The sequence below is a fragment of the Lepisosteus oculatus genome, chromosome 3, assembly GCF_040954835.1.
Source record: "Lepisosteus oculatus isolate fLepOcu1 chromosome 3, fLepOcu1.hap2, whole genome shotgun sequence".
NCBI lineage: Eukaryota > Metazoa > Chordata > Actinopteri > Semionotiformes > Lepisosteidae > Lepisosteus > Lepisosteus oculatus.
Window position 1 is genome coordinate 67644777 of NC_090698.1, and position 18696 is coordinate 67663472.

The 18696-nt window shown below is 37.0% G+C and overlaps 1 protein-coding gene across 3 annotated transcripts in view; it reads left to right on the top strand.

The window, feature by feature from the left end:
• Positions 1–3676: 3676 nt before the first annotated feature.
• Positions 3677–18696, top strand: part of LOC102696947 (phospholipid-transporting ATPase ID-like) — a 60833-nt gene continuing 45813 nt past the window's right edge. The window contains exon 1 of one of the 3 annotated variants that reach the window (XM_069187424.1): positions 3677–4029. Coding sequence is in view for 1 of the 3 variants with exons in the window: in XM_069187422.1 (XP_069043523.1) it covers positions 14356–14370 (15 nt within the window). In the remaining 2 variants the exon portion in view is untranslated. Of the gene's footprint in view, positions 4030–7577; positions 7856–14230; positions 14371–18696 lie in introns of those variants that run through there. The other 2 variants (XM_069187423.1, XM_069187422.1) reach the window with 2 other exon arrangements.

Below are 18696 nucleotides of genomic sequence, written 5' to 3' on the forward strand. Positions count from 1 at the left end.
GATATTCTTGATTGTTTTTTTCTGCCTAGGGTTGTTATTTGTCACTAGAGTTTATTCTTCTACTTTAAATAACTTCTGACAGGAACATAAACCATAAAAAAAGAATTTGACACAGGTATGCTTATGAGGGGATGTGGTAGTTACTACTGTTACAGCGCTTACAGTGCTTCATGAGACAATAAAAAAGAAAAACTACCTATCATTAGATTGCTTCCAGCATCCTGTTTTTTGCACAGGGCCTGTTTTATCGATAGAGACTGTAGTGCTCCTCTTTTCCCAGGAGCATAGTCAGGAAATGGACAGAATATGGAACCATCCAAACTCATCCTAGAGCAGGTCATACTCACAAACTGAGCAATTGGGCAAGCGAGACCTTGGTCAGAGAAGTAACCAAGAACCCAATGACCACTTTGACAAAACTACAGAGTTCCATGGCCGAGAAGGGAGAACATGACCAAGGGACCAATCTCTGCAGCACTACAGATCTAGCCCCTATGGGAGAAGGGTTAGAAGGAATAGCATGACTGGAGTCAAAGAAGGCCAAAGAAGGTACTTGGTAGGCCCTGAGGCCATGTGGCAGAACATTCTCTGGTCTGATGAAACAAAAATTGAGCTCTTTGACCCAAATTCAAAGAGCTATACCCGAGCAAACCAAACAAAGCTCATCACATGCATAACATCATCTCTACCAGGAAGCCTGGGGATGCTTTTCAGCAGCAAGGACTGAGGCCCTTGTCAAGTTAGAGGGAACAATGAATGGAGCCAAATACAGTGCCTTGCGAAAGTATTCGGCCCCCTTGAACTTTTCAACCTTTTGCCACATTTCAGGCTTCAAACATAAAGATATAAATTTTTTATTTTATGTGAAGAATCACCAACAAGTGGGACACAATTGTGAAGTGGAACGAAATCTATTGGATTTTTGAAACTTTTTTAACTAATAAAAAAATGAAAAGTGGGGCGTGCAAAATTATTCGGCCCCCTTGCGTTAATACTTTGTAGAGCCACCTTTTGCTGCGATTACAGCTGCAAGTCGCTTGGGGTATGTCTCTATCAGTTTTGCACATCGAGAGACTGAAATTCTTGCCCATTCTTCCTTGCAAAACAGCTCGAGCTCAGTGAGGTTGGATGGAGAGCGTTTGTGAACAGCAGTTTTCAGCTCTTTCCACAGATTCTCGATTGGATTCAGGTCTGGACTTTGACTCGGCCATTCAAACACCTGGATACGTTTATTTGTGAACCATTCCTTTGTAGATTTTGCTGTATGTTTGGGATCATTGTCTTGTTGGAAGATAAATCTCCGTCCCAGTTTCAGGTCTTTTGCAGACTCCAACAGGTTTTCATCCAGAATGGTCCTGTATTTGGCTGCATCCATCTTCCCCTCAATTTTAACCATCTTCCCTGTCCCTGCTGAAGAAAAGCAGGCCCAAACCATGATGCTGCCACCACCATGTTTGACAGTGGGGATGGTGTGTTGAGGGTGATGAGCTGTGTTGCTTTTACGCCAAACATATCGTTTTGCATTGTGGCCAAAAAGTTCGATTTTGGTTTCATCTGACCAGAGCACCTTCTTCCACATGTTTGGGGTGTCTCCCAGGTGGCTTGTGGCAAACTTTAGACGAGACTTTTTATGGATATCTTTGAGAAATGGCTTTCTTCTTGCCACTCTTCCATAAAGGCCAGATTTGTGCAGTGTAAGACTGATTGTTGTCCTATGGACAGACTCTCCCACCTCAGCTGTAGTTCTCTGCAGTTCATCCAGAGTGATCATGGGCCTCTTGGCTGCATCTCTGATCAGTCTTCTCCTTGTCTGAGCTGAAAGTTTAGAGGGACAGCCAGGTCTTGGTAGATTTGCAGTGGTCTGATACTCCTTCCATTTCAAGATGATCGCTTGCACAGTGCTCCTTGGGATGTTTGAAGCTTGGGAAATCTTTTTGTATCCAAATCCGGCTTTAAACTTCTCCACAACAGTATTACGGACCTGCCTAGTGTGTTCCTTGGTCTTCATGATGCTCTCTGCGCTTTCAACAGAACCTTGAGACTATCACAGAGCAGGTGCATTTATACAGAGACTTGATTACACACAGGTGGATTCTATTTATCACCATCAGTCATTTAGGACAACATTGGATCATTCAGAGATCCTCGCTGAACTTCTGGAGTGAGTTTGCTGCACTGAAAGTAAAGGGGCCGAATAATTTTGCACGCCCCACTTTTCATTTTTTTATTAGTTAAAAAAGTTTCAAAAATCCAATAGATTTCGTTCCACTTCACAATTGTGTCCCACTTGTTGGTGATTCTTCACATAAAATAAAAAATTAATATCTTTATGTTTGAAGCCTGAAATGTGGCAAAAGGTTGAAAAGTTCAAGGGGGCCGAATACTTTCGCAAGGCACTGTATATGCAAGTCCTTGAGGAGAACCTGCTTCAGCCAGCAAAAGACCTTACAACAGGACAATGACCCTAAGAATACAGTACAACCACTGGTGAGGTTTCCTAACAAGAAGGTGAATGTCCTTCACTGGTATAGCCAAAGCCCAGAATTGAATCCCATGGAGAATCTGTGGAATGTTTTGCTTAAGCAAACCTGCAATGAAGAAGGCACATACAGTAAAACCCAAAATACAGATGTACTGTACAAAGCTGATACAGAAGACTATAATCGCTGTGGAAGGTGTTCCTATAAAGCACTGGCTCAGAGGGGTGAATACTTCAGCAAACAAGACATTTCTGTTTTTCAATATTCAGACATTTTCACAAATTGCACCAAAATGTCACAAAACAAATATTTTTGCTGCTTCAAATGCTTTGTGTATGTTGTGTGAATCAAGGGGGAAAAAATCACTGCATTGGATTACAAATTCTGGTCCTAACACAACAACATGTGCAATGGAATATGAATAATTGAATATGTTTTGAAAGGCACGGTAACTGTAGTAACGTATTAAAACAAATTTGACCAGTTTGGTTAAAATTGGTTTATAGAACACAATAGTTTTAGTCATGTTTCTTTTTAGGGTGAATGACCATGCAAACTCTCTGAGACTCTCTGTAACTGAACTTCTGTAGCTGCTGCCTTTGGAATACCTCACTACAAAAGAACCATTGTATTCACTGCTATGATATTGAATTTCCTTGCAGACATCAGAGATTCAAGGAATGACTGCTCTTTCATTTTAGATAACAGTAACAAATGCTAAGCAGAACACATTATTTGCCATTCACTCAAAACGAGTTATAACATTCAATGCAATGCATAAGTGACGAGTATATCATTTAAAATGAAATGTTATACCATTACCACATAAGAACTTAACAAATCCATTAAATGGATGACTTTGTGAAAACAGTGGTTCTTCATTTACTTCAACAAACTGAATCCCAAGTGACTATTTACATTTTACTTCATCTTGTGCTAAATTTTGTTTCTAAAAACATATAATGTTTATAAAAAAGAATATCTTCCATATAGAAGTATTTCATTATTATACACACTGTTACTTTCCACACATAACCTGCTTATTTTTTTAATCTAGTGGTTTTGCAATCTCAATTTGATTACAGCCTTATTCCTAAGGCTTGCACACCTGATACGGCGGTTAGGTCCAAAGTTCTCTGCTGTGTTTACTTTGTATTGTATTGTGCCATTTCTTTCCACCCACAAAGCTTCATAAAATGTCTCCTGCAACTATCCACTGTCCATATCGCTGACACTCCTTTCACCTACTGTACAAGTGCACAGTGATACTTTGACCATCCACCCAATTGAACTCTGCTTGTCTGTTCTATTACCAACCATGTTTTAGCACAGCCAATATCTCAGCAACTCTGAAGCGGTCTAGCAGCCTTTTGAAGACAACTGAGAAGCCACTGCTTGGATTTACCGCTGTGTAAAAGTATTTGTTTGTAGTAACTGGGAAACTGATACTGGTCATTCAGGTTTGGAGTTATCTGCAAACGTTCTTTGAGGGCTCTCTTTCTGAAAGACATCGGCAGTCTTGGGAAATTATTCTGTTTTGTGATAAAAGGTAAGCGCTATTTATTGGTATTTGTCATGACAGTGGGGTCTAATTCTGAGATTTGTATCATAGATCTCTTGTAGACTTTGATTAGATCAAGGAAACTAAAGGTAAAAAATAGACTTGTTTAGAATTTTAACTACTTTTTGTGTTATATTTCTGGAACATTTCTAAGTCCCTGCAGTGATAATATTAGCAAGAGTAGCTTGCTAATGTATAGCTTTCCATAAGTCTAAATTACATAATCATTATAGCACAGTAGTCAGTTGAAAGTCCTATTTAAATGAGAGATGAGCACTGAACAATTAAAGGTACTGTATGAAAGTGCTGAAAACTTAAAACCTATATAAATATACCCTGAACCACCCCTGACTATATATGTTCTTTAGTAAATTCTAAATATCCTGAAACTTTAAATCCATTCACAGAAAATTCATGTTATTACTTTATGTTGAGCCCCTTTGTTCAGTGCAACATAACAAAGATCGTGGTCTTGGTGAGACTAGAGCAGAAATTATGATTGTGAACGAAAAGATACGTGAGTTAATTTTGTAGTGTGAGATAGATGAGCTGCTGTGTGAAAGGTTTCAATACAGTTTCACAATGAAATGCATTTCAGTATTTTAAACAGTTGGTGGCAAAGGTGTTTTGATTGCAATCCTGACTTGCTTCTGACTAAAGCCAAGAACAAAGAACTGCCCTTTGCTCGAGGCACTGCTATTGTACTGACACTTTCTTCTGAGTGGTCAAAGAAGACAATCCAACAGATCTTTTCTCTTATCTGTTGCCTTATACTGTACATCATCCACAACCTTTCCTTTTTTCACCACCCTGCTGTATGTACAGTAATTCTGTTTACACACACAGTCCCTACATTGTGCATGGTCACAGTTCTCTGTGCGCATTTAAAGCTCACTGTTAAAGTAAGTTTCTGAAAAACAGTTTTTTGTTTCTCGAGGTAGTGAAAGATGGTGGTTGTGAATCAATTAAAGCCCTCCTCTGATAGCACAAATTTACTTTCTCATCACCTTGTTAGTATGATCTCCATTGTTTTCATTTCTGTATGTAACACAGTTCAGGTTTTTAAAATGTTTTGGCATACAGTAAGTGTAAATATATTTTTTTTTTCCAACACCATACAAACTGGGAATTTACTTGCCCATAACAAATTTTAAGCTTGAAACTTTTTACTTTTTAAAAAAAAATGGGTCTCTATGAAGTAGTCCAGCCTGTTCTGATGCTGGCAAGAAAGGCAATCATGATCAGGTGGATGGGTGACGAGCCTCCCTCTCGAGCTCTCTGGGAATTACTAATAAGAGACTTGATCTCTTTGGAAACATTAAGATTCATCCTAAAAGGTGAACTGGACCCTTTTAAAGATTTGTGGGATAAGCCTTTCAGAGCACTAGGTTTAAAAGAGGAGTTCAGTATATACTCCTAAGCCATTATACTGTATATAATTATGCTATAACCTTTATGCCTTTTTATGGTTAACTGTGATATAGCTGTGACTGTACTTGTTTTTATGTTTTTTTCTTTCCTCTTTCACTTTCTTTAATTCCATTCTTCATTTCTTTTTCTTACATTCATTGTTATTCTCTTAAAAAGTGTACAAACTGATGTCTTTGCTGTGATATTTAATAAACAAAATTGAAAAAAAATGGGTCTCTATAATGCCTTTCATAATTTTTCACTTCTGTGAAAAATTTCAAACAAATTCAAACACTTAAATACAGTGTTGAGTTCAGACTGGAGTTGTAGCCATAAATGTAGTAAATAACACTTCAATTTTTGTAAACTCTGAAGTTAATCATTCAGTTTACAATGTTTAAGGTCATGAATATAAGGGATGTTTATCTACTTTATAGCCACTTCTTAAAGATTTCTAAAGGTGGAGTTTGTCCTGGTTACATGGGGCATTACAACATTTGAGGTGGTGTTTTATGTTTTAACCATCCTATGGCAACACCTCTTGGAGAATCCCAGTAAAAGCTGACTCGTGACCAACAAAATTTGAACTATGGGCTGTGATTGGACCCCAAAGCTCAATGTGTCCTGGTTAAGCAAATTGGTAGCCACCTGCTTGTGCCATATCTTCACAGATAAACCAATGACTACATACTGTACAACTTTAAAGCTTGTCTGGTCGGCAACAGTAACTGTGTTATATTATAGTATAATACAATTTTAAGTTTTTTACAAGTACAGGACATTACGTTGTTGATCATGCTTGACAAACTGAGCTGGAAAAGAAGATGCAGCCTCCAATCCTGCAATATGACTCCCTCCCCAGCCCTGTCAATATGTATCAGTCTTACCCTTGAGGAACTTATGAACTATGGGAAGAGTCCAAGCTAGTTTCTATGCTTACTTTATGTGAAAGAAAACACAGAAGTCACGCCTGAGGTTACTGAACTTGAACAGAACCTGATCATCTTTCCTGGGATTAATTATTTTAATCTTGCTAATTCTGTGAGGAATTGTTTCCCTATTTTAGACCTCATACCTGTATTTAGTATTTAACTCTGGTTGTATTGGTCTCTGCTGGTTATTATGTATGCATTTATTATAGATATACCTAGGATTTTGCACTTTAGCTCGCACCTAATTTGTCTGAAATTGCCCTTGAAATGAAATATTCATAATGGGAACAAATAATCGAGAATGAAAACACTAACCTGATCTAATTTTGACAGTGTATCATCACCTACAGTATGTGTAGATAAAACCCCCTTTCTTGGCTGCTGAACTAATCAGTGAATGTGAGAAGGCAGGGAATCTGTTTCTTTAATCTGCCTCTCCTCTCTCATTCAGTAGGGACTGTTGTAGCAGAGGAACTCGGATCTCTATTTTTGATTGGATCATGGAATTTTGTTTTAATGTTTCTAATATCATCTAATATCAAATTCCGTTTTTATCTGTTGATGGCAGATTTCTGTTAAAAGGAGGCCTGCTATGTACATGAAATACATAGCTACTATCAAGTGCTGGATGAGAGGAAAGAAAGTTTTTTGTAATCAGACATTAAGTCATCTTTAAACCATTACATACCATAGATAGTAGTTATCTTAGAACCCTGCAGATTACAAGAATTTCATTTAGTCTTTTTACTTTCAGGTAATGCAGCACAGTAGTACAGCAAATCAATCCAAGTATATAAACTCACTGAAATTAAAAATACATATTATATTGTTCTTTTTTTTTAATTTGCTGGTCCTCAAATGTTAAAACCTGAAATTATTAATTGATAGATATTGCGCTTTATATAGTGAAAAACACTGCAGAGTTTGAAAAGTATAAGGTAAACTACACCAGAATGCTCACTCAAAACTTGGTAAAAATCAGATCTTGCCTGAGAACTACGGCCAGCTTTTAATGTTACCCTTTTCCTCTAATGTCTGCAGGGCCCCATCACATTAAAGAAACTATTACCCTAATGTAAGCAAGATCTAATCTTCAGCAGCACTTTTGGCGAGGTTTGAATATGTGACGGTGCTGAGTTGTGACAAACCCCCCCCCATCTGTAGGAAACGGATACATTGAGAGACTGAGCACACAAATACCAAGTAGAGGAAGAAAAGTAAATTCTTTTGACTTAGACATGTTTGGGCTGGGACCCAGCATCTGCAAGGCCCACCCGTAATTGTTTATCATGTTCCAATGAGTGGTAGTGAGTTCCACTTCCCTCCTACAGATGGGATAGTTGGAAACTATGGGTGGACTAGGAGGCAGAGAGTGAGTGGGAAAGGCAGGACTTTCTCTCCGGCAGCGCCTGTAAAGAAGGCTTTTTCACAGACACTGGAGGACCTGGATAGTAAGGGAGTACACAGGAGGGGTAAGAACCTGATTTTCTCACTGTTCGATGGCAATGAGTTTAGGGACAGAGGAGGAAGGGGGGTAGGGGCTGCGATGATAAATTCCTAGCTGTCTCCTGTTAACGTGCTGGGATTCCTGCCTTCGCTGTGGTGCTGTCGAGTGGTCATACAGGGGAGCTGAAAAAAAATGAGTAAAACTGAGGAAGTGAAGCAGATGTTAGGTAACAGAGCTATGTTTTTACACATTCCTGAGGAAATAATGATAAATGAACCTGGGCATAACGATGTTACACTGAACCTGAGTGTGTAGATAATTGTTCAACTTTTTTTAGAACTTTTTTCACCGTGCTGCTGGAAGATTTTCTTTTTCTCTCCCTGCAATTTCCAGGAAACAAATAGCTTTTAAGCAATTCCTGCTAACTCCCCTAGCAGTACTTACAGTGGCAGTTTTTTCTAGTTCCGTCTCACTGTTAAATTAAGCGAGTTAATAAACTCTTGTTAAGATACTAAGATAAAGCACTATGCATCCAATTTAAACAATTTCATTTAAAAATGTTTTTTCAGAAGGTTGCTGATTTTTGGTGGGATGTAAATGACAAATAAGGACAGCCTGAGTGACCTATTTCTAATTTTTACTTTTAACTATAATTCAAATAATTAAATGCCATTATGAAAAAGAAAAAAAAAGATACAGGTTGGATTTCATTTCATATACTCATTGTAATGTTATGGTTTTGTGGCCTAATTCACTATCTCTGTACACACGTTTCTTTCCTGTATGCTTAAAATTTAAACTGTTCGGTATTAATGTGATTTTAAACACATTGGATGTAAGTTAAAATCAAATTTGGCCAGATTTATGCAGTGGAGCTTAAAAGTTCTGTGTACACAAGGGGAGGACTGGAGAAAAGCAAACACTTGGTTGGATGCCAAGAAAGTGCCCTTTTTCTAAGACATAATTAAACGCAGAGTACTAAATAATTCAGATTTTGCATTAATCTGACAATGCAACATACCGTATCACATGTTAAAAAGGCAAAAGGCACATTCATAGATCTCAAGGAGTTCAGCTACATTGCTACTGTCCACAATTCTAGAACCTGATTAGAAATTCAAAATGACCACTGACATGATACAACTACCATCGTTTTCTCTAATGTGTTCGGATTTATCAGCTTTACTACTTTTGATTGTTACTGTAAAAAAATGTTTTGGATTTTGATTCTACTAATTAACTGTAGCTTTAGTAGTGAATTGTCTGTGAGTGACTCTAGTGACTGTGGTGAATAGTGACCGAACTGACTCTACACTATCTATGTGGTGAGAGCCAAAATTTGATGAGCTGCTGCCACAACACCATGTCATAACCAATGCTTGAAAGCAGAAAAACAAATCACATCATAAAAAATTCCTTTGTCTCACACTAAAAAGGGCTGAGAAATATTAAATAACATAGCAACGTGTGATAATATATTGTGTAACAGTAGAGTGTGTTCATGTAATTGTATCTAGAAATAAAGCACTTTGTTTCAACAAAGTTTGTTATTATTACATTGAACAACACATTTGTGCTTTTAAACCCCACTTTTTCAATGAATAATACCCTATCTTGTAGTCACGCATTGTTGTCACAGCAACGTAACATTGAAAATACAGTGAAAATCTAACGAAAGAACGGCCACATCAGGCTGCTTAAGGTTTTTATTAATAAAGAAGAGAGGAAATCAAGCCTAGTTACATGATAACTTATACCGTACCTTCCCAATGTTAGGGTGGCATTGCATAAAAAGTGTTTGGACTATCTTGAGAAGCCAAGTCTCAAGACATTTAAAAAATGTTTAACTAAAAAAAAAACATTTGTTTTTGTTTTCCCACACATATTTCGTCTCCTGCTTGTTCAACAACTTCCTACTTGTAAAATGACTGCAAATTAAGAACAAATGCTGTGAAGCAGGAAATACATATATGCACCTAATTAAGCTTCCCAAAGCTTATCCCAGATGCATAGGGAGCAAGGTGGGATTCCACCATGGAAGAGGAGACAGTCTTTTCCTTCCACCTCTGGGCAAACACACACGGGGGACAAAGATCTTATGTAAAGTGTATTCAGAAGATGCAAGGAAAATTCTTCATCAGAGGAGCAGGACAAAGTCTTGTGCAGATTCAGTTTTATTGAGCTCCATAAGGACAGCAACGTGTGTGGGAGTCAGAAAGAAGTTTGTTTCACAATCCGAGTGCTTGTCCTGTTCTTCGATATGCAATAGAATTCATTTGTCTTGTTGCCTGCAGCTCTTTGAGGGCTTGTCCAGTTTTGTGATATTTTGGTAGGTGTTTGCCCCTGTCCTTTGATGAGACACAGGTTGATTTGTTTGCCCTGCCTTATGGTATTTGTTTGTGACTGTTATTCCTGGGAAGGAAATCAGTTGCTTTAACTGCTACTTTAATACCTTCCACAGTGTTCTTCCACGGTGATATTGAAGAGCTGTTATATCTATGCCCCACTTTAATGTAAACTCGACATACACACTTTTCAGGATTGATCCTTGGATCTTAGAGCTTTAAGACAGGGGGACGTACTGCAATTACCCACATTTCTGATACAATTAATAAGATTACATGTATTCAGAAAGTGTACACCCTACACTAAACCTGCATTTACTCTTCATCATCCTGCAGGTTACACACAGGTCATCAGTCTTGGGAGGTGCAGTGTCTCCACCACTCCTTCTCCCAGACAATAGGATATTAATAGAAAGCAAAATATCTTATTCATATTTCATTACCTGAAAATAAATTATGTTTTGATTAAATTATGCTTAAATTTACCGTTTTGCTTTTTATTTTTTAGATACCTTAAATAGGGGGTTGCAATTATGGTATTTGGGTACTACATATAAACGATTATATAAACTTAAGTTTTTAAGTTTGCAGAAAAAATTAAAAAGTGGATTACATCACGTGTAACTCTGTATATGCATGGAAATATTAATTAGAAGATATACAGTAGATATACTGTAGAAGATCCATTAAAGACCACATTCTGTCCATGCTGTCTCATCGGTTGCACCTTGTTAGAGCCAGTGACCTGCAAATACATCACAGTGCTGCAATGTCCTAGGACACAGTGATCTTCAATCGACAATCAGGCAGTGACATTTACAGTATGTCTAGGCTCTTATTAGGAATTGCTAGAAAATCACAACTGAGAAAATCAGACTTAAGTTTGAAAGATATATGCAGCGTTTTGTACTGTTTTATTTCTTTTTATATTTCTAAACTGTCTACCCATATATATAATACTGTATATTTAATTTTTATTTCAGTATTAGTTAAAAAATGCCATTCATTTCAACATCACAATTTTATCTACTGTACAGTATGAGTGTCCTGGCATTATCTAAAACTGTGTATCAGCATCTAGATCGTAAATCTGCAAAACAAACTAGAAGGTTTCAAAAAATTAGGACCATTGCTAAAATATTCCATTGCACCAGAGGTGATTCCTTGAAGGTAGTTGGGGTTGAATGATGTAAGAGTCAAAACCAGGAAAACACAACAAGTAGCAAAGCACAAGAGGAGAATCCAAGCTGAAGTCATAGGTAAACAAACAGGATCCAAGCCGAGTATGAAGGGAAGCAAAGGGGCAAGCCAGAAGCAAAGACTTAGCACAAGAAGAGGTCAGGATTCCAGTGAAACTTGAGACACACAGAGCCCCGAGCAGTGTCACCTGAATCACCTGAAGTGGTGGAGGTGGTAAATTGCCTCCAGGTGGTCCAGGTCTCCTGTCGTACAGGTATCCATGGCTATTGGCACTGAGGGACTGGTGGGTGGTGCCGTGGCTGGATGCCATGCCAATGCTAGTTTCCCCCACAGTGCACAGCGCACCAGCAGGGGCAAGCATGACAGGTTGAACCAAATCTCACTATACTGTACATACTGTAAATACTCATAAACATCTTCAAATGCATCTAATTCCTTTGTGTTATCATTCCTTTTGAATTTTTTTTGTTGTAGTTGTGCTACAAAGTAACAGTAATGTCCACAATAATGGCTGATATTGATATAAGCAACACATTGCTTATAATAGAATTTAGACTATCTCAGAGTGACATTTTAAACCATATACTGTATGTAAAATATGTGCCAATAAAATCCATTTAGTTTTAAATATTTTAGAATAAAATATTAATGTCATAGAAAAGTAAAAATGTTACAAATATAGAATTTGTCTGACAGGCTGCATGCTGAATTTAGTAGAAATCCCAACATATACACAAGCCAGTGTGTGGTTTTTAAGTTATAATTAAAGAATATGAGTTGACATTAATTTGTGCAATATGAAAACTGAGATGTCACCTCAAAAGACCTGGATGTACTGTATACTTTTGAAAACCTGAAAAAACTTTCATGTTTGAGGGAAGTTCAATCTCATCAAAAACTACAATGGAAATAAGAACGGTTACAAAGAGAGGCGGCCTTACAGCTCATCTAGTCTGTTTGGTAGTAGCTAATTGATTTTAAGGATCTCAACCAGCTTTCTCTTGAAAGAAACCAGGGTATTGGTTTCAACGGCATGAGTGGGTATTCTATTCCATCCACCCACAACACTTTTAGTGTAGAAAAGCCTCCTGTTCATATGCTATCCTTGTGTTCACTTGAGTTTCCTCCAGGTGCTCAGGGTTCCTGCTCATGCCCAAAAACATGCTGGTACTCTAGGTTAATTGGCTTCAGGTAAAAATTGCCCCTGGTGTGCATGTTTTTGTTTTTGTCTGTGTGTGCCCTGCGATGGACTGGCATCCCAACAAGGGTGTATCATGCTCTGCGACTGTTGCTTGAGGGGACAGAATACAGCTCCCTCTAACGCTATTTTGAATAAAGTGGTTTGAAAACAGATGGATGTACAGTGAATTGCACTGACTGATTTACTGGGTTAACTGGGCTTTAGAGCATTCTCAGTGTTAATTTAATAATAATAAAACATCTACTTATTCATAAGTGTATTGAAGAACTTGTAAAAGAACCATCTGATACTCATTTACCTGTTACACATTTATCTCAATTCATCTGTTTCTAATATGCCTGTAATCTGAGAGCAGAGGCTGTTCTCCAGAACAGAAATGTAGACGGGAGTTTTTAATTAGTTATGTTAATAATTTAGTGAACTATTGTAACTAGTTTCATAACTGCCCTCTCCAATTAAAAGGCAGTCCTTCCTATTGTATTTATTGGATCCTGATCAGCAACCTACTGTATCTCTTCATGAACATGTCCTGCAGGACTGGAACAGGGAACAGAAGAGTCTGATGGTTGGAGAATTCAATGTCTATTCTTAGTCTGTATTAATATGAAAATAAAAATATATTATCTTGGTGAAAATGGAAATTAATGTTAACATTGCTTTTTCACTTTTTAAGTTCTTAATTACTATGTATTGCTAATGTATTTTTAGGTCTACATTGCTCAGCAGTATTGTTATTGCTGTTTGTCATTCCTTGCATACACTAACAGTGAACTGCGTGTGAGGATTTTTAAGTGGAAAGTGAGTTATCCAAGTGGTTATACATCGGTATGCCATTTTTAACAATTGAAATATTCCGTCCATCATCAAAAAAACTGCTTATTCCCAGTAAGGGTCTTTGAAACCCAGGAACTTTCCTGGAAGGTTAGGGCTCAAGACAGGACTATATCATGGATGGGACACCAGTCCATTTCAGGACACACACATTCATACATTTTAGACACAACAACTGACATTGTTAGCATGTATTGTTAAAGCATTCACAGAATCAAGTTAAATGATTCTGCAATGGTTCAGCAATGCAATGCAGGGACTAAACCACCAGTAGAAAATACTGGGAATACAGGTGTAAAGAAAAGTGAATACAAAATGTTTTAGTGTCACCAGTATGTAGAACAACTAACAAAAGCTATTGTTAATGATGGCGATTTGTAACCCTTCTAATGTTTACATCTTCTTAAATTCTGTACTAGAAAAATATCCTCTAGCTCAGGACATAGAAGTGGGTGTGGAATTTTGACATGCTACAGTATACCTGGATGGACAACTTGTAACAGTATACCTGGATGGACAACTTGTGATGTTGGCTGCCTTTAATTTCTTTTTAACTTCTATTGGTGAAGACTGTGAAATGAAATCAAAATATGTGCCAAATGTAGCCGATTTGACTGTAAATTTTACTGCTATTATTGGTACAGGAACAACAGTGTTTGAACACGAAAACAAGATATACCTATTGCACAGAGTTAGTAGGAGTAAAAATACCAGTCAAACAAACTGTTTCACAATATCTGCTGCTTTTAAATACAGGGTAGTAGAAGTTCAGTTCAGTGTTTCATTCTGCATTCTGCAGTTCTGCATCTCCAATGAGTTGGTCTAGTTATTCTTTGAGAACATTTCCTTAATTATCTTTGATTTAACCTTTCTAGTTTTTTTTCTTTTAATTTAAGGACTGTCTTTTAGCTTTATGGAGTGTCTTTCCTATCTTTTTGGATAAACAGTATGGACCACAAAAAAGTAAGCATATTTATGTATCTATATACTGTATATGCTTAAATGGACACATAATTGTTAATTATAACTTTGTCACCTTTTTGCCTTGATACATAGGATGGGAAAATATCCCACTACTATAAGAAATTAAACACCTGACTTACATTTTGTTTTGCAGTCAAAGGGCTTAACTGAGATTTGCCACACAATAGTATCATTGACAATTGAACTAAAATTAGAGTTCACTGGGCATATCTACCAGCACAGCACTGTATAGGCCTGAGAGAGCTGATAGCACAGAAGAACTGATAAGCAAAAACTGTTCTCCAAAAACTCCTGTAAAAGGAAAGCAGTCATTTTATTTGTGGAAGCTGAATGTTTAGATGTGGATGTTGTCGGTATCCTTATCAGACCTCCAAAGAGTCCTCTCAAAAAACTGCACTGCTGCCAAACTCTTAAACTGCCAAAACGGATATACAAGCAGTATGGCATTTTACTAGACTTACAAGTATGTTCCCAAAGTTACCAATGTCTGTTTATCATGTTTATTAATGTAATGCCATTATTGCTGTAACAGAAGCAAATCTTTGAAAGTTGTGCAATGAGCTAACACTGCTATTGGATTACGTACTGTATCCCTTCAATCTAAGAAACAACACAAATCCTAACAAATGTATCCTAAAGTCCTTAAATACCATTGCAATTACAACAGTTTCCCTCTTTTGTTAAAGCTTTTCCTTACTAGGTTACTCCTGCATGCTTTACAGTACTTCAGAACGTCTCACACTATTTTCCCACTTCTACTAAAATTATCTTTATAAATGTCAGGAAAGGCTACTCATTTCTAGTTTGTTGTTTTATCTTTGATGACTGTCTAGGCTGTTATGTTGTAGAATAAAAGAATAGAAGATTGTATTCATGCTAAAACAGAAAGTGATGTAAATGATCTGGATATTCTGAATTTAGGCATTGTTTTATTTTATTGTTTGTCATTTAGTCTGGGATTTACCTTTATAATAATTTATAATTTATCATAACTTTGAATCATTCTATTAACATGTCAAAGCAACAGTATTATGTAATTTACTGGTTTCCGATGTCTTTGGAAAAGCAAATATCCTGCAGAATTGTTTCATGATGTTGTACAACCAGAAAGTAGGTTTCTCAGCTGAGCTGAGGACTGTTCACAAAAAGTCAGTTTAACTGTCACTCCTGCATGACATGGCAGAGGTGGGTATACAGTAGCTGATGTGAGTCCAACTAAAACAAGCAATGGCAGTTTATTTAAGAGTTACTTTAAATGTAAGCAGAAGTCGGGATGAAAAAAAACAGTAGCTTTGTATTTCACATTTGCATGAATTCTCTATTAGAGATGTAAAAAAATCAGCATCAATAAACAATTTCTAATTTCTAATAACCTAACATGCAAATCTCAAACAGTATCGGCTACACCTGTGAAATAGGGAGGAAACAAAGGTGAACCCTTTAACTGGATCTAATCTGAGTGCAAAACTTTGGACATGACAGACACATGTTATTTTGTTTTACTTTGAGACCCTTGTCTGCTTTTTCCAGCTGTGCTGTTCTGAGGTGTACAGTACAAAATGATCTTGATGTGCAGTCTCTTCAATAATATTATGAATGCTTTTGAAATGCTGATGTCCACCATTCTTAATCAGCTTTTGAACCATATCTCATTATGTTAGTTTGATCTAGTTATACAGTATCTATCGGGTGTCTTGGTCTAGTCCAACATCAATGCATATGTCTCAGTGCTGTAACTAACACAAAAAGAATAGAAACTAGCTGTAGGTACTTTCTAGAGGTCCAGAAGCAGTGGGAAACTCTTTCGTTGGAATTGGTTTCCCTGTAAAACAGACAACATGGCAGGACGGTATAAAAAGGAGAACAGACACAGTCAGATGTTAGTTGGCCTCAGGCAACTAAAAATACTGCCCTTGGCTCAGCAACAGGAAAAAGAAAAAGGTTTGCTAAATAACAACCATATGTGACTCATTTACTTGTTAAGCATTAACATTCAATATGCAGACTGTGAGGGCTATTTCCCAAGCTTAAAGCAATGCATTAAATAACAAAACTGCTTTTGTTATTTAATCCATTGCTTTTGTGATACTTAAAGAACAGGAGCTTCTATTGACTATGTACACATTTTAAGGTGGTTTTATTTTTGTCTGTCAAGACAATAATTAGTTATTGTTATTGACAAAAGGACAGACATACACACTTTACAAAGAAAACTTTACAGAGTGCCCAAATTGTGAAGATGTGACTCATAAAGTACCACAGGGATCAGTATCAGGACTGCTACGTTTCTTATTTTATATCAATCATACTCAATCTGGTAACTGGTAAACTAATAAAGTTGATATGAAAATCAAAAGTTTAGAATAGTGCAGACACTGCAAAAGTAAATTAAGAAAGATTAAGAGATAAAGTTAAAGCTGGGCAAAAGAACTTGGCAGATAACATTTAATGTAGATTAGTGCAGAGTATTACATGAAGATAGGGAAAACACAGAAATATAATACAGGAAGCAATGAATTTCAGGAAGTTACCTGTAGTACCTTGACAAAACAGAGGCATTTATGTTCTAATTCTTTTTTATTCATCTTCTAGACAATGTCAGTATCCAACCAACAGAAAGTTGTGATATATACTTTAAGTGTAGAGTTTAAATCATGTTGAAATTGTACAATGCAAAAGTAAGATCTCATTTAGAATATTGTGCACATTTGTGGTCACCGTGACAGATAAAGATAAGAAATGTGGTTGCTCTGGAGTCAGTCCAGAGGACATCAGATACAAGAAATGTCCTGTCCTGGCAGGCTAAAAAACTGAACCTTTACAGTCTCGGATAGAGAAGACTACACGGGGACCTGATCTCAGCATTCCAGTTTGTTAAAGACATTGACAAATTCAACCAAACGAGTTTGACAGAATTTAGACTGAAACACAATGAGAGAAACTGAACACAAGAGAAATCTGTTGTGAAGTGGATTTGAAATTGTGGACAGGAGGCACATTCAGTACACAGCAGGGAACGAAATGGCTAGATATTAGATGGCTAGATTACATATTCAGTCATTTCCATACTCCTTATGTTCTCAACCAAATATCCCAAAAAGCTTCTTTAAAATGATTTAATAATATTAAACAGGCAAATGAACCGTGTCACACATGCTTCCTCCAAAATCATCCATTTCCTGTGCTGTAAATATCAAGTTCTGAACACAGGAATTATAGTAGCTTAAAGTGGAAGAGAGATGCTGGTCTCATCGAAAACACTGTAAGATCACAAGCACCACGCAAACAGCAGTTGCAGCGATGCAAGGATTCCCTAGCCAACTCAATAGTGCAAAGTAATAGTTACAAATGAGAACAGGCTGTTCAACCCACCAGACCATATGGTATTTACAGCAGTAATATTGACACTACAGAAGTACCTGATTTATCTGAGGACTTCTCCAGCCATTTCTTGAAAGAAGAATAAATGTGGGCTTTAACAACATGGCTGTGTACCTACTGCATGGACTTTATCAGTGCCTTTGAAGATTTTGATCACTTGAATCACGTCCCTACATAGCCTTTTCTGTTCAAGACTAAAGTTCGGTTCCTTCAGCTTCTACTGGTTTAGCTATTCCAGAGCATCAGGTCTGGCCCCCTTGTCTGCATCCCATTTCAGAAGATACAAAGACCCTGGCTCAGGCCTCAGCCAACATCATTTAAATATACGTTCGGTGTTCCTAGATTATCTCAGGAAGTGGCTCTTATTTTAAATGTTTTTCACTGTAACATCAACAAATATAGTTTATTAAATCATGCTGTTGCACATTGAATATTTCCTATTGCTATAAGCTATTGAATGACCTTATGTTAAATTCCGTTAAATCTGATTATAACTGATTTTAGTTTTTGCCATGTAATAACAAGTCAGTGTTCACAAGGTGAATGGCATAAAGCCATAAAGGTACAGTGTAGATAGTAACTCAGAAAGCTGGTTAAATTGAAGGCATTATTGTAGTATTTTAGTGCATAGGTGATCTGTCATGCTGTGAAGGGAGAAACATCTATTAAAACAGAGAAATTCAATCAATTGTTCAAATCTAAGTAACTTGAACCCATTCAGAATATGGTGAGCTTGCACTTTGATGTTAGTCTGCTTGTCTGTCTATGAATGTATTCACTTTCATGCTGAACAGAAAGTTTAGGCTAGTGTGTGATACAACAGGAAATATCATTACAGTATGTTGTGAAAATGCTACCATCATATAGCTCCAACATTTTCCCTAGGGTATTATCTTGTGCATATAATTATGATCACAAAATGAA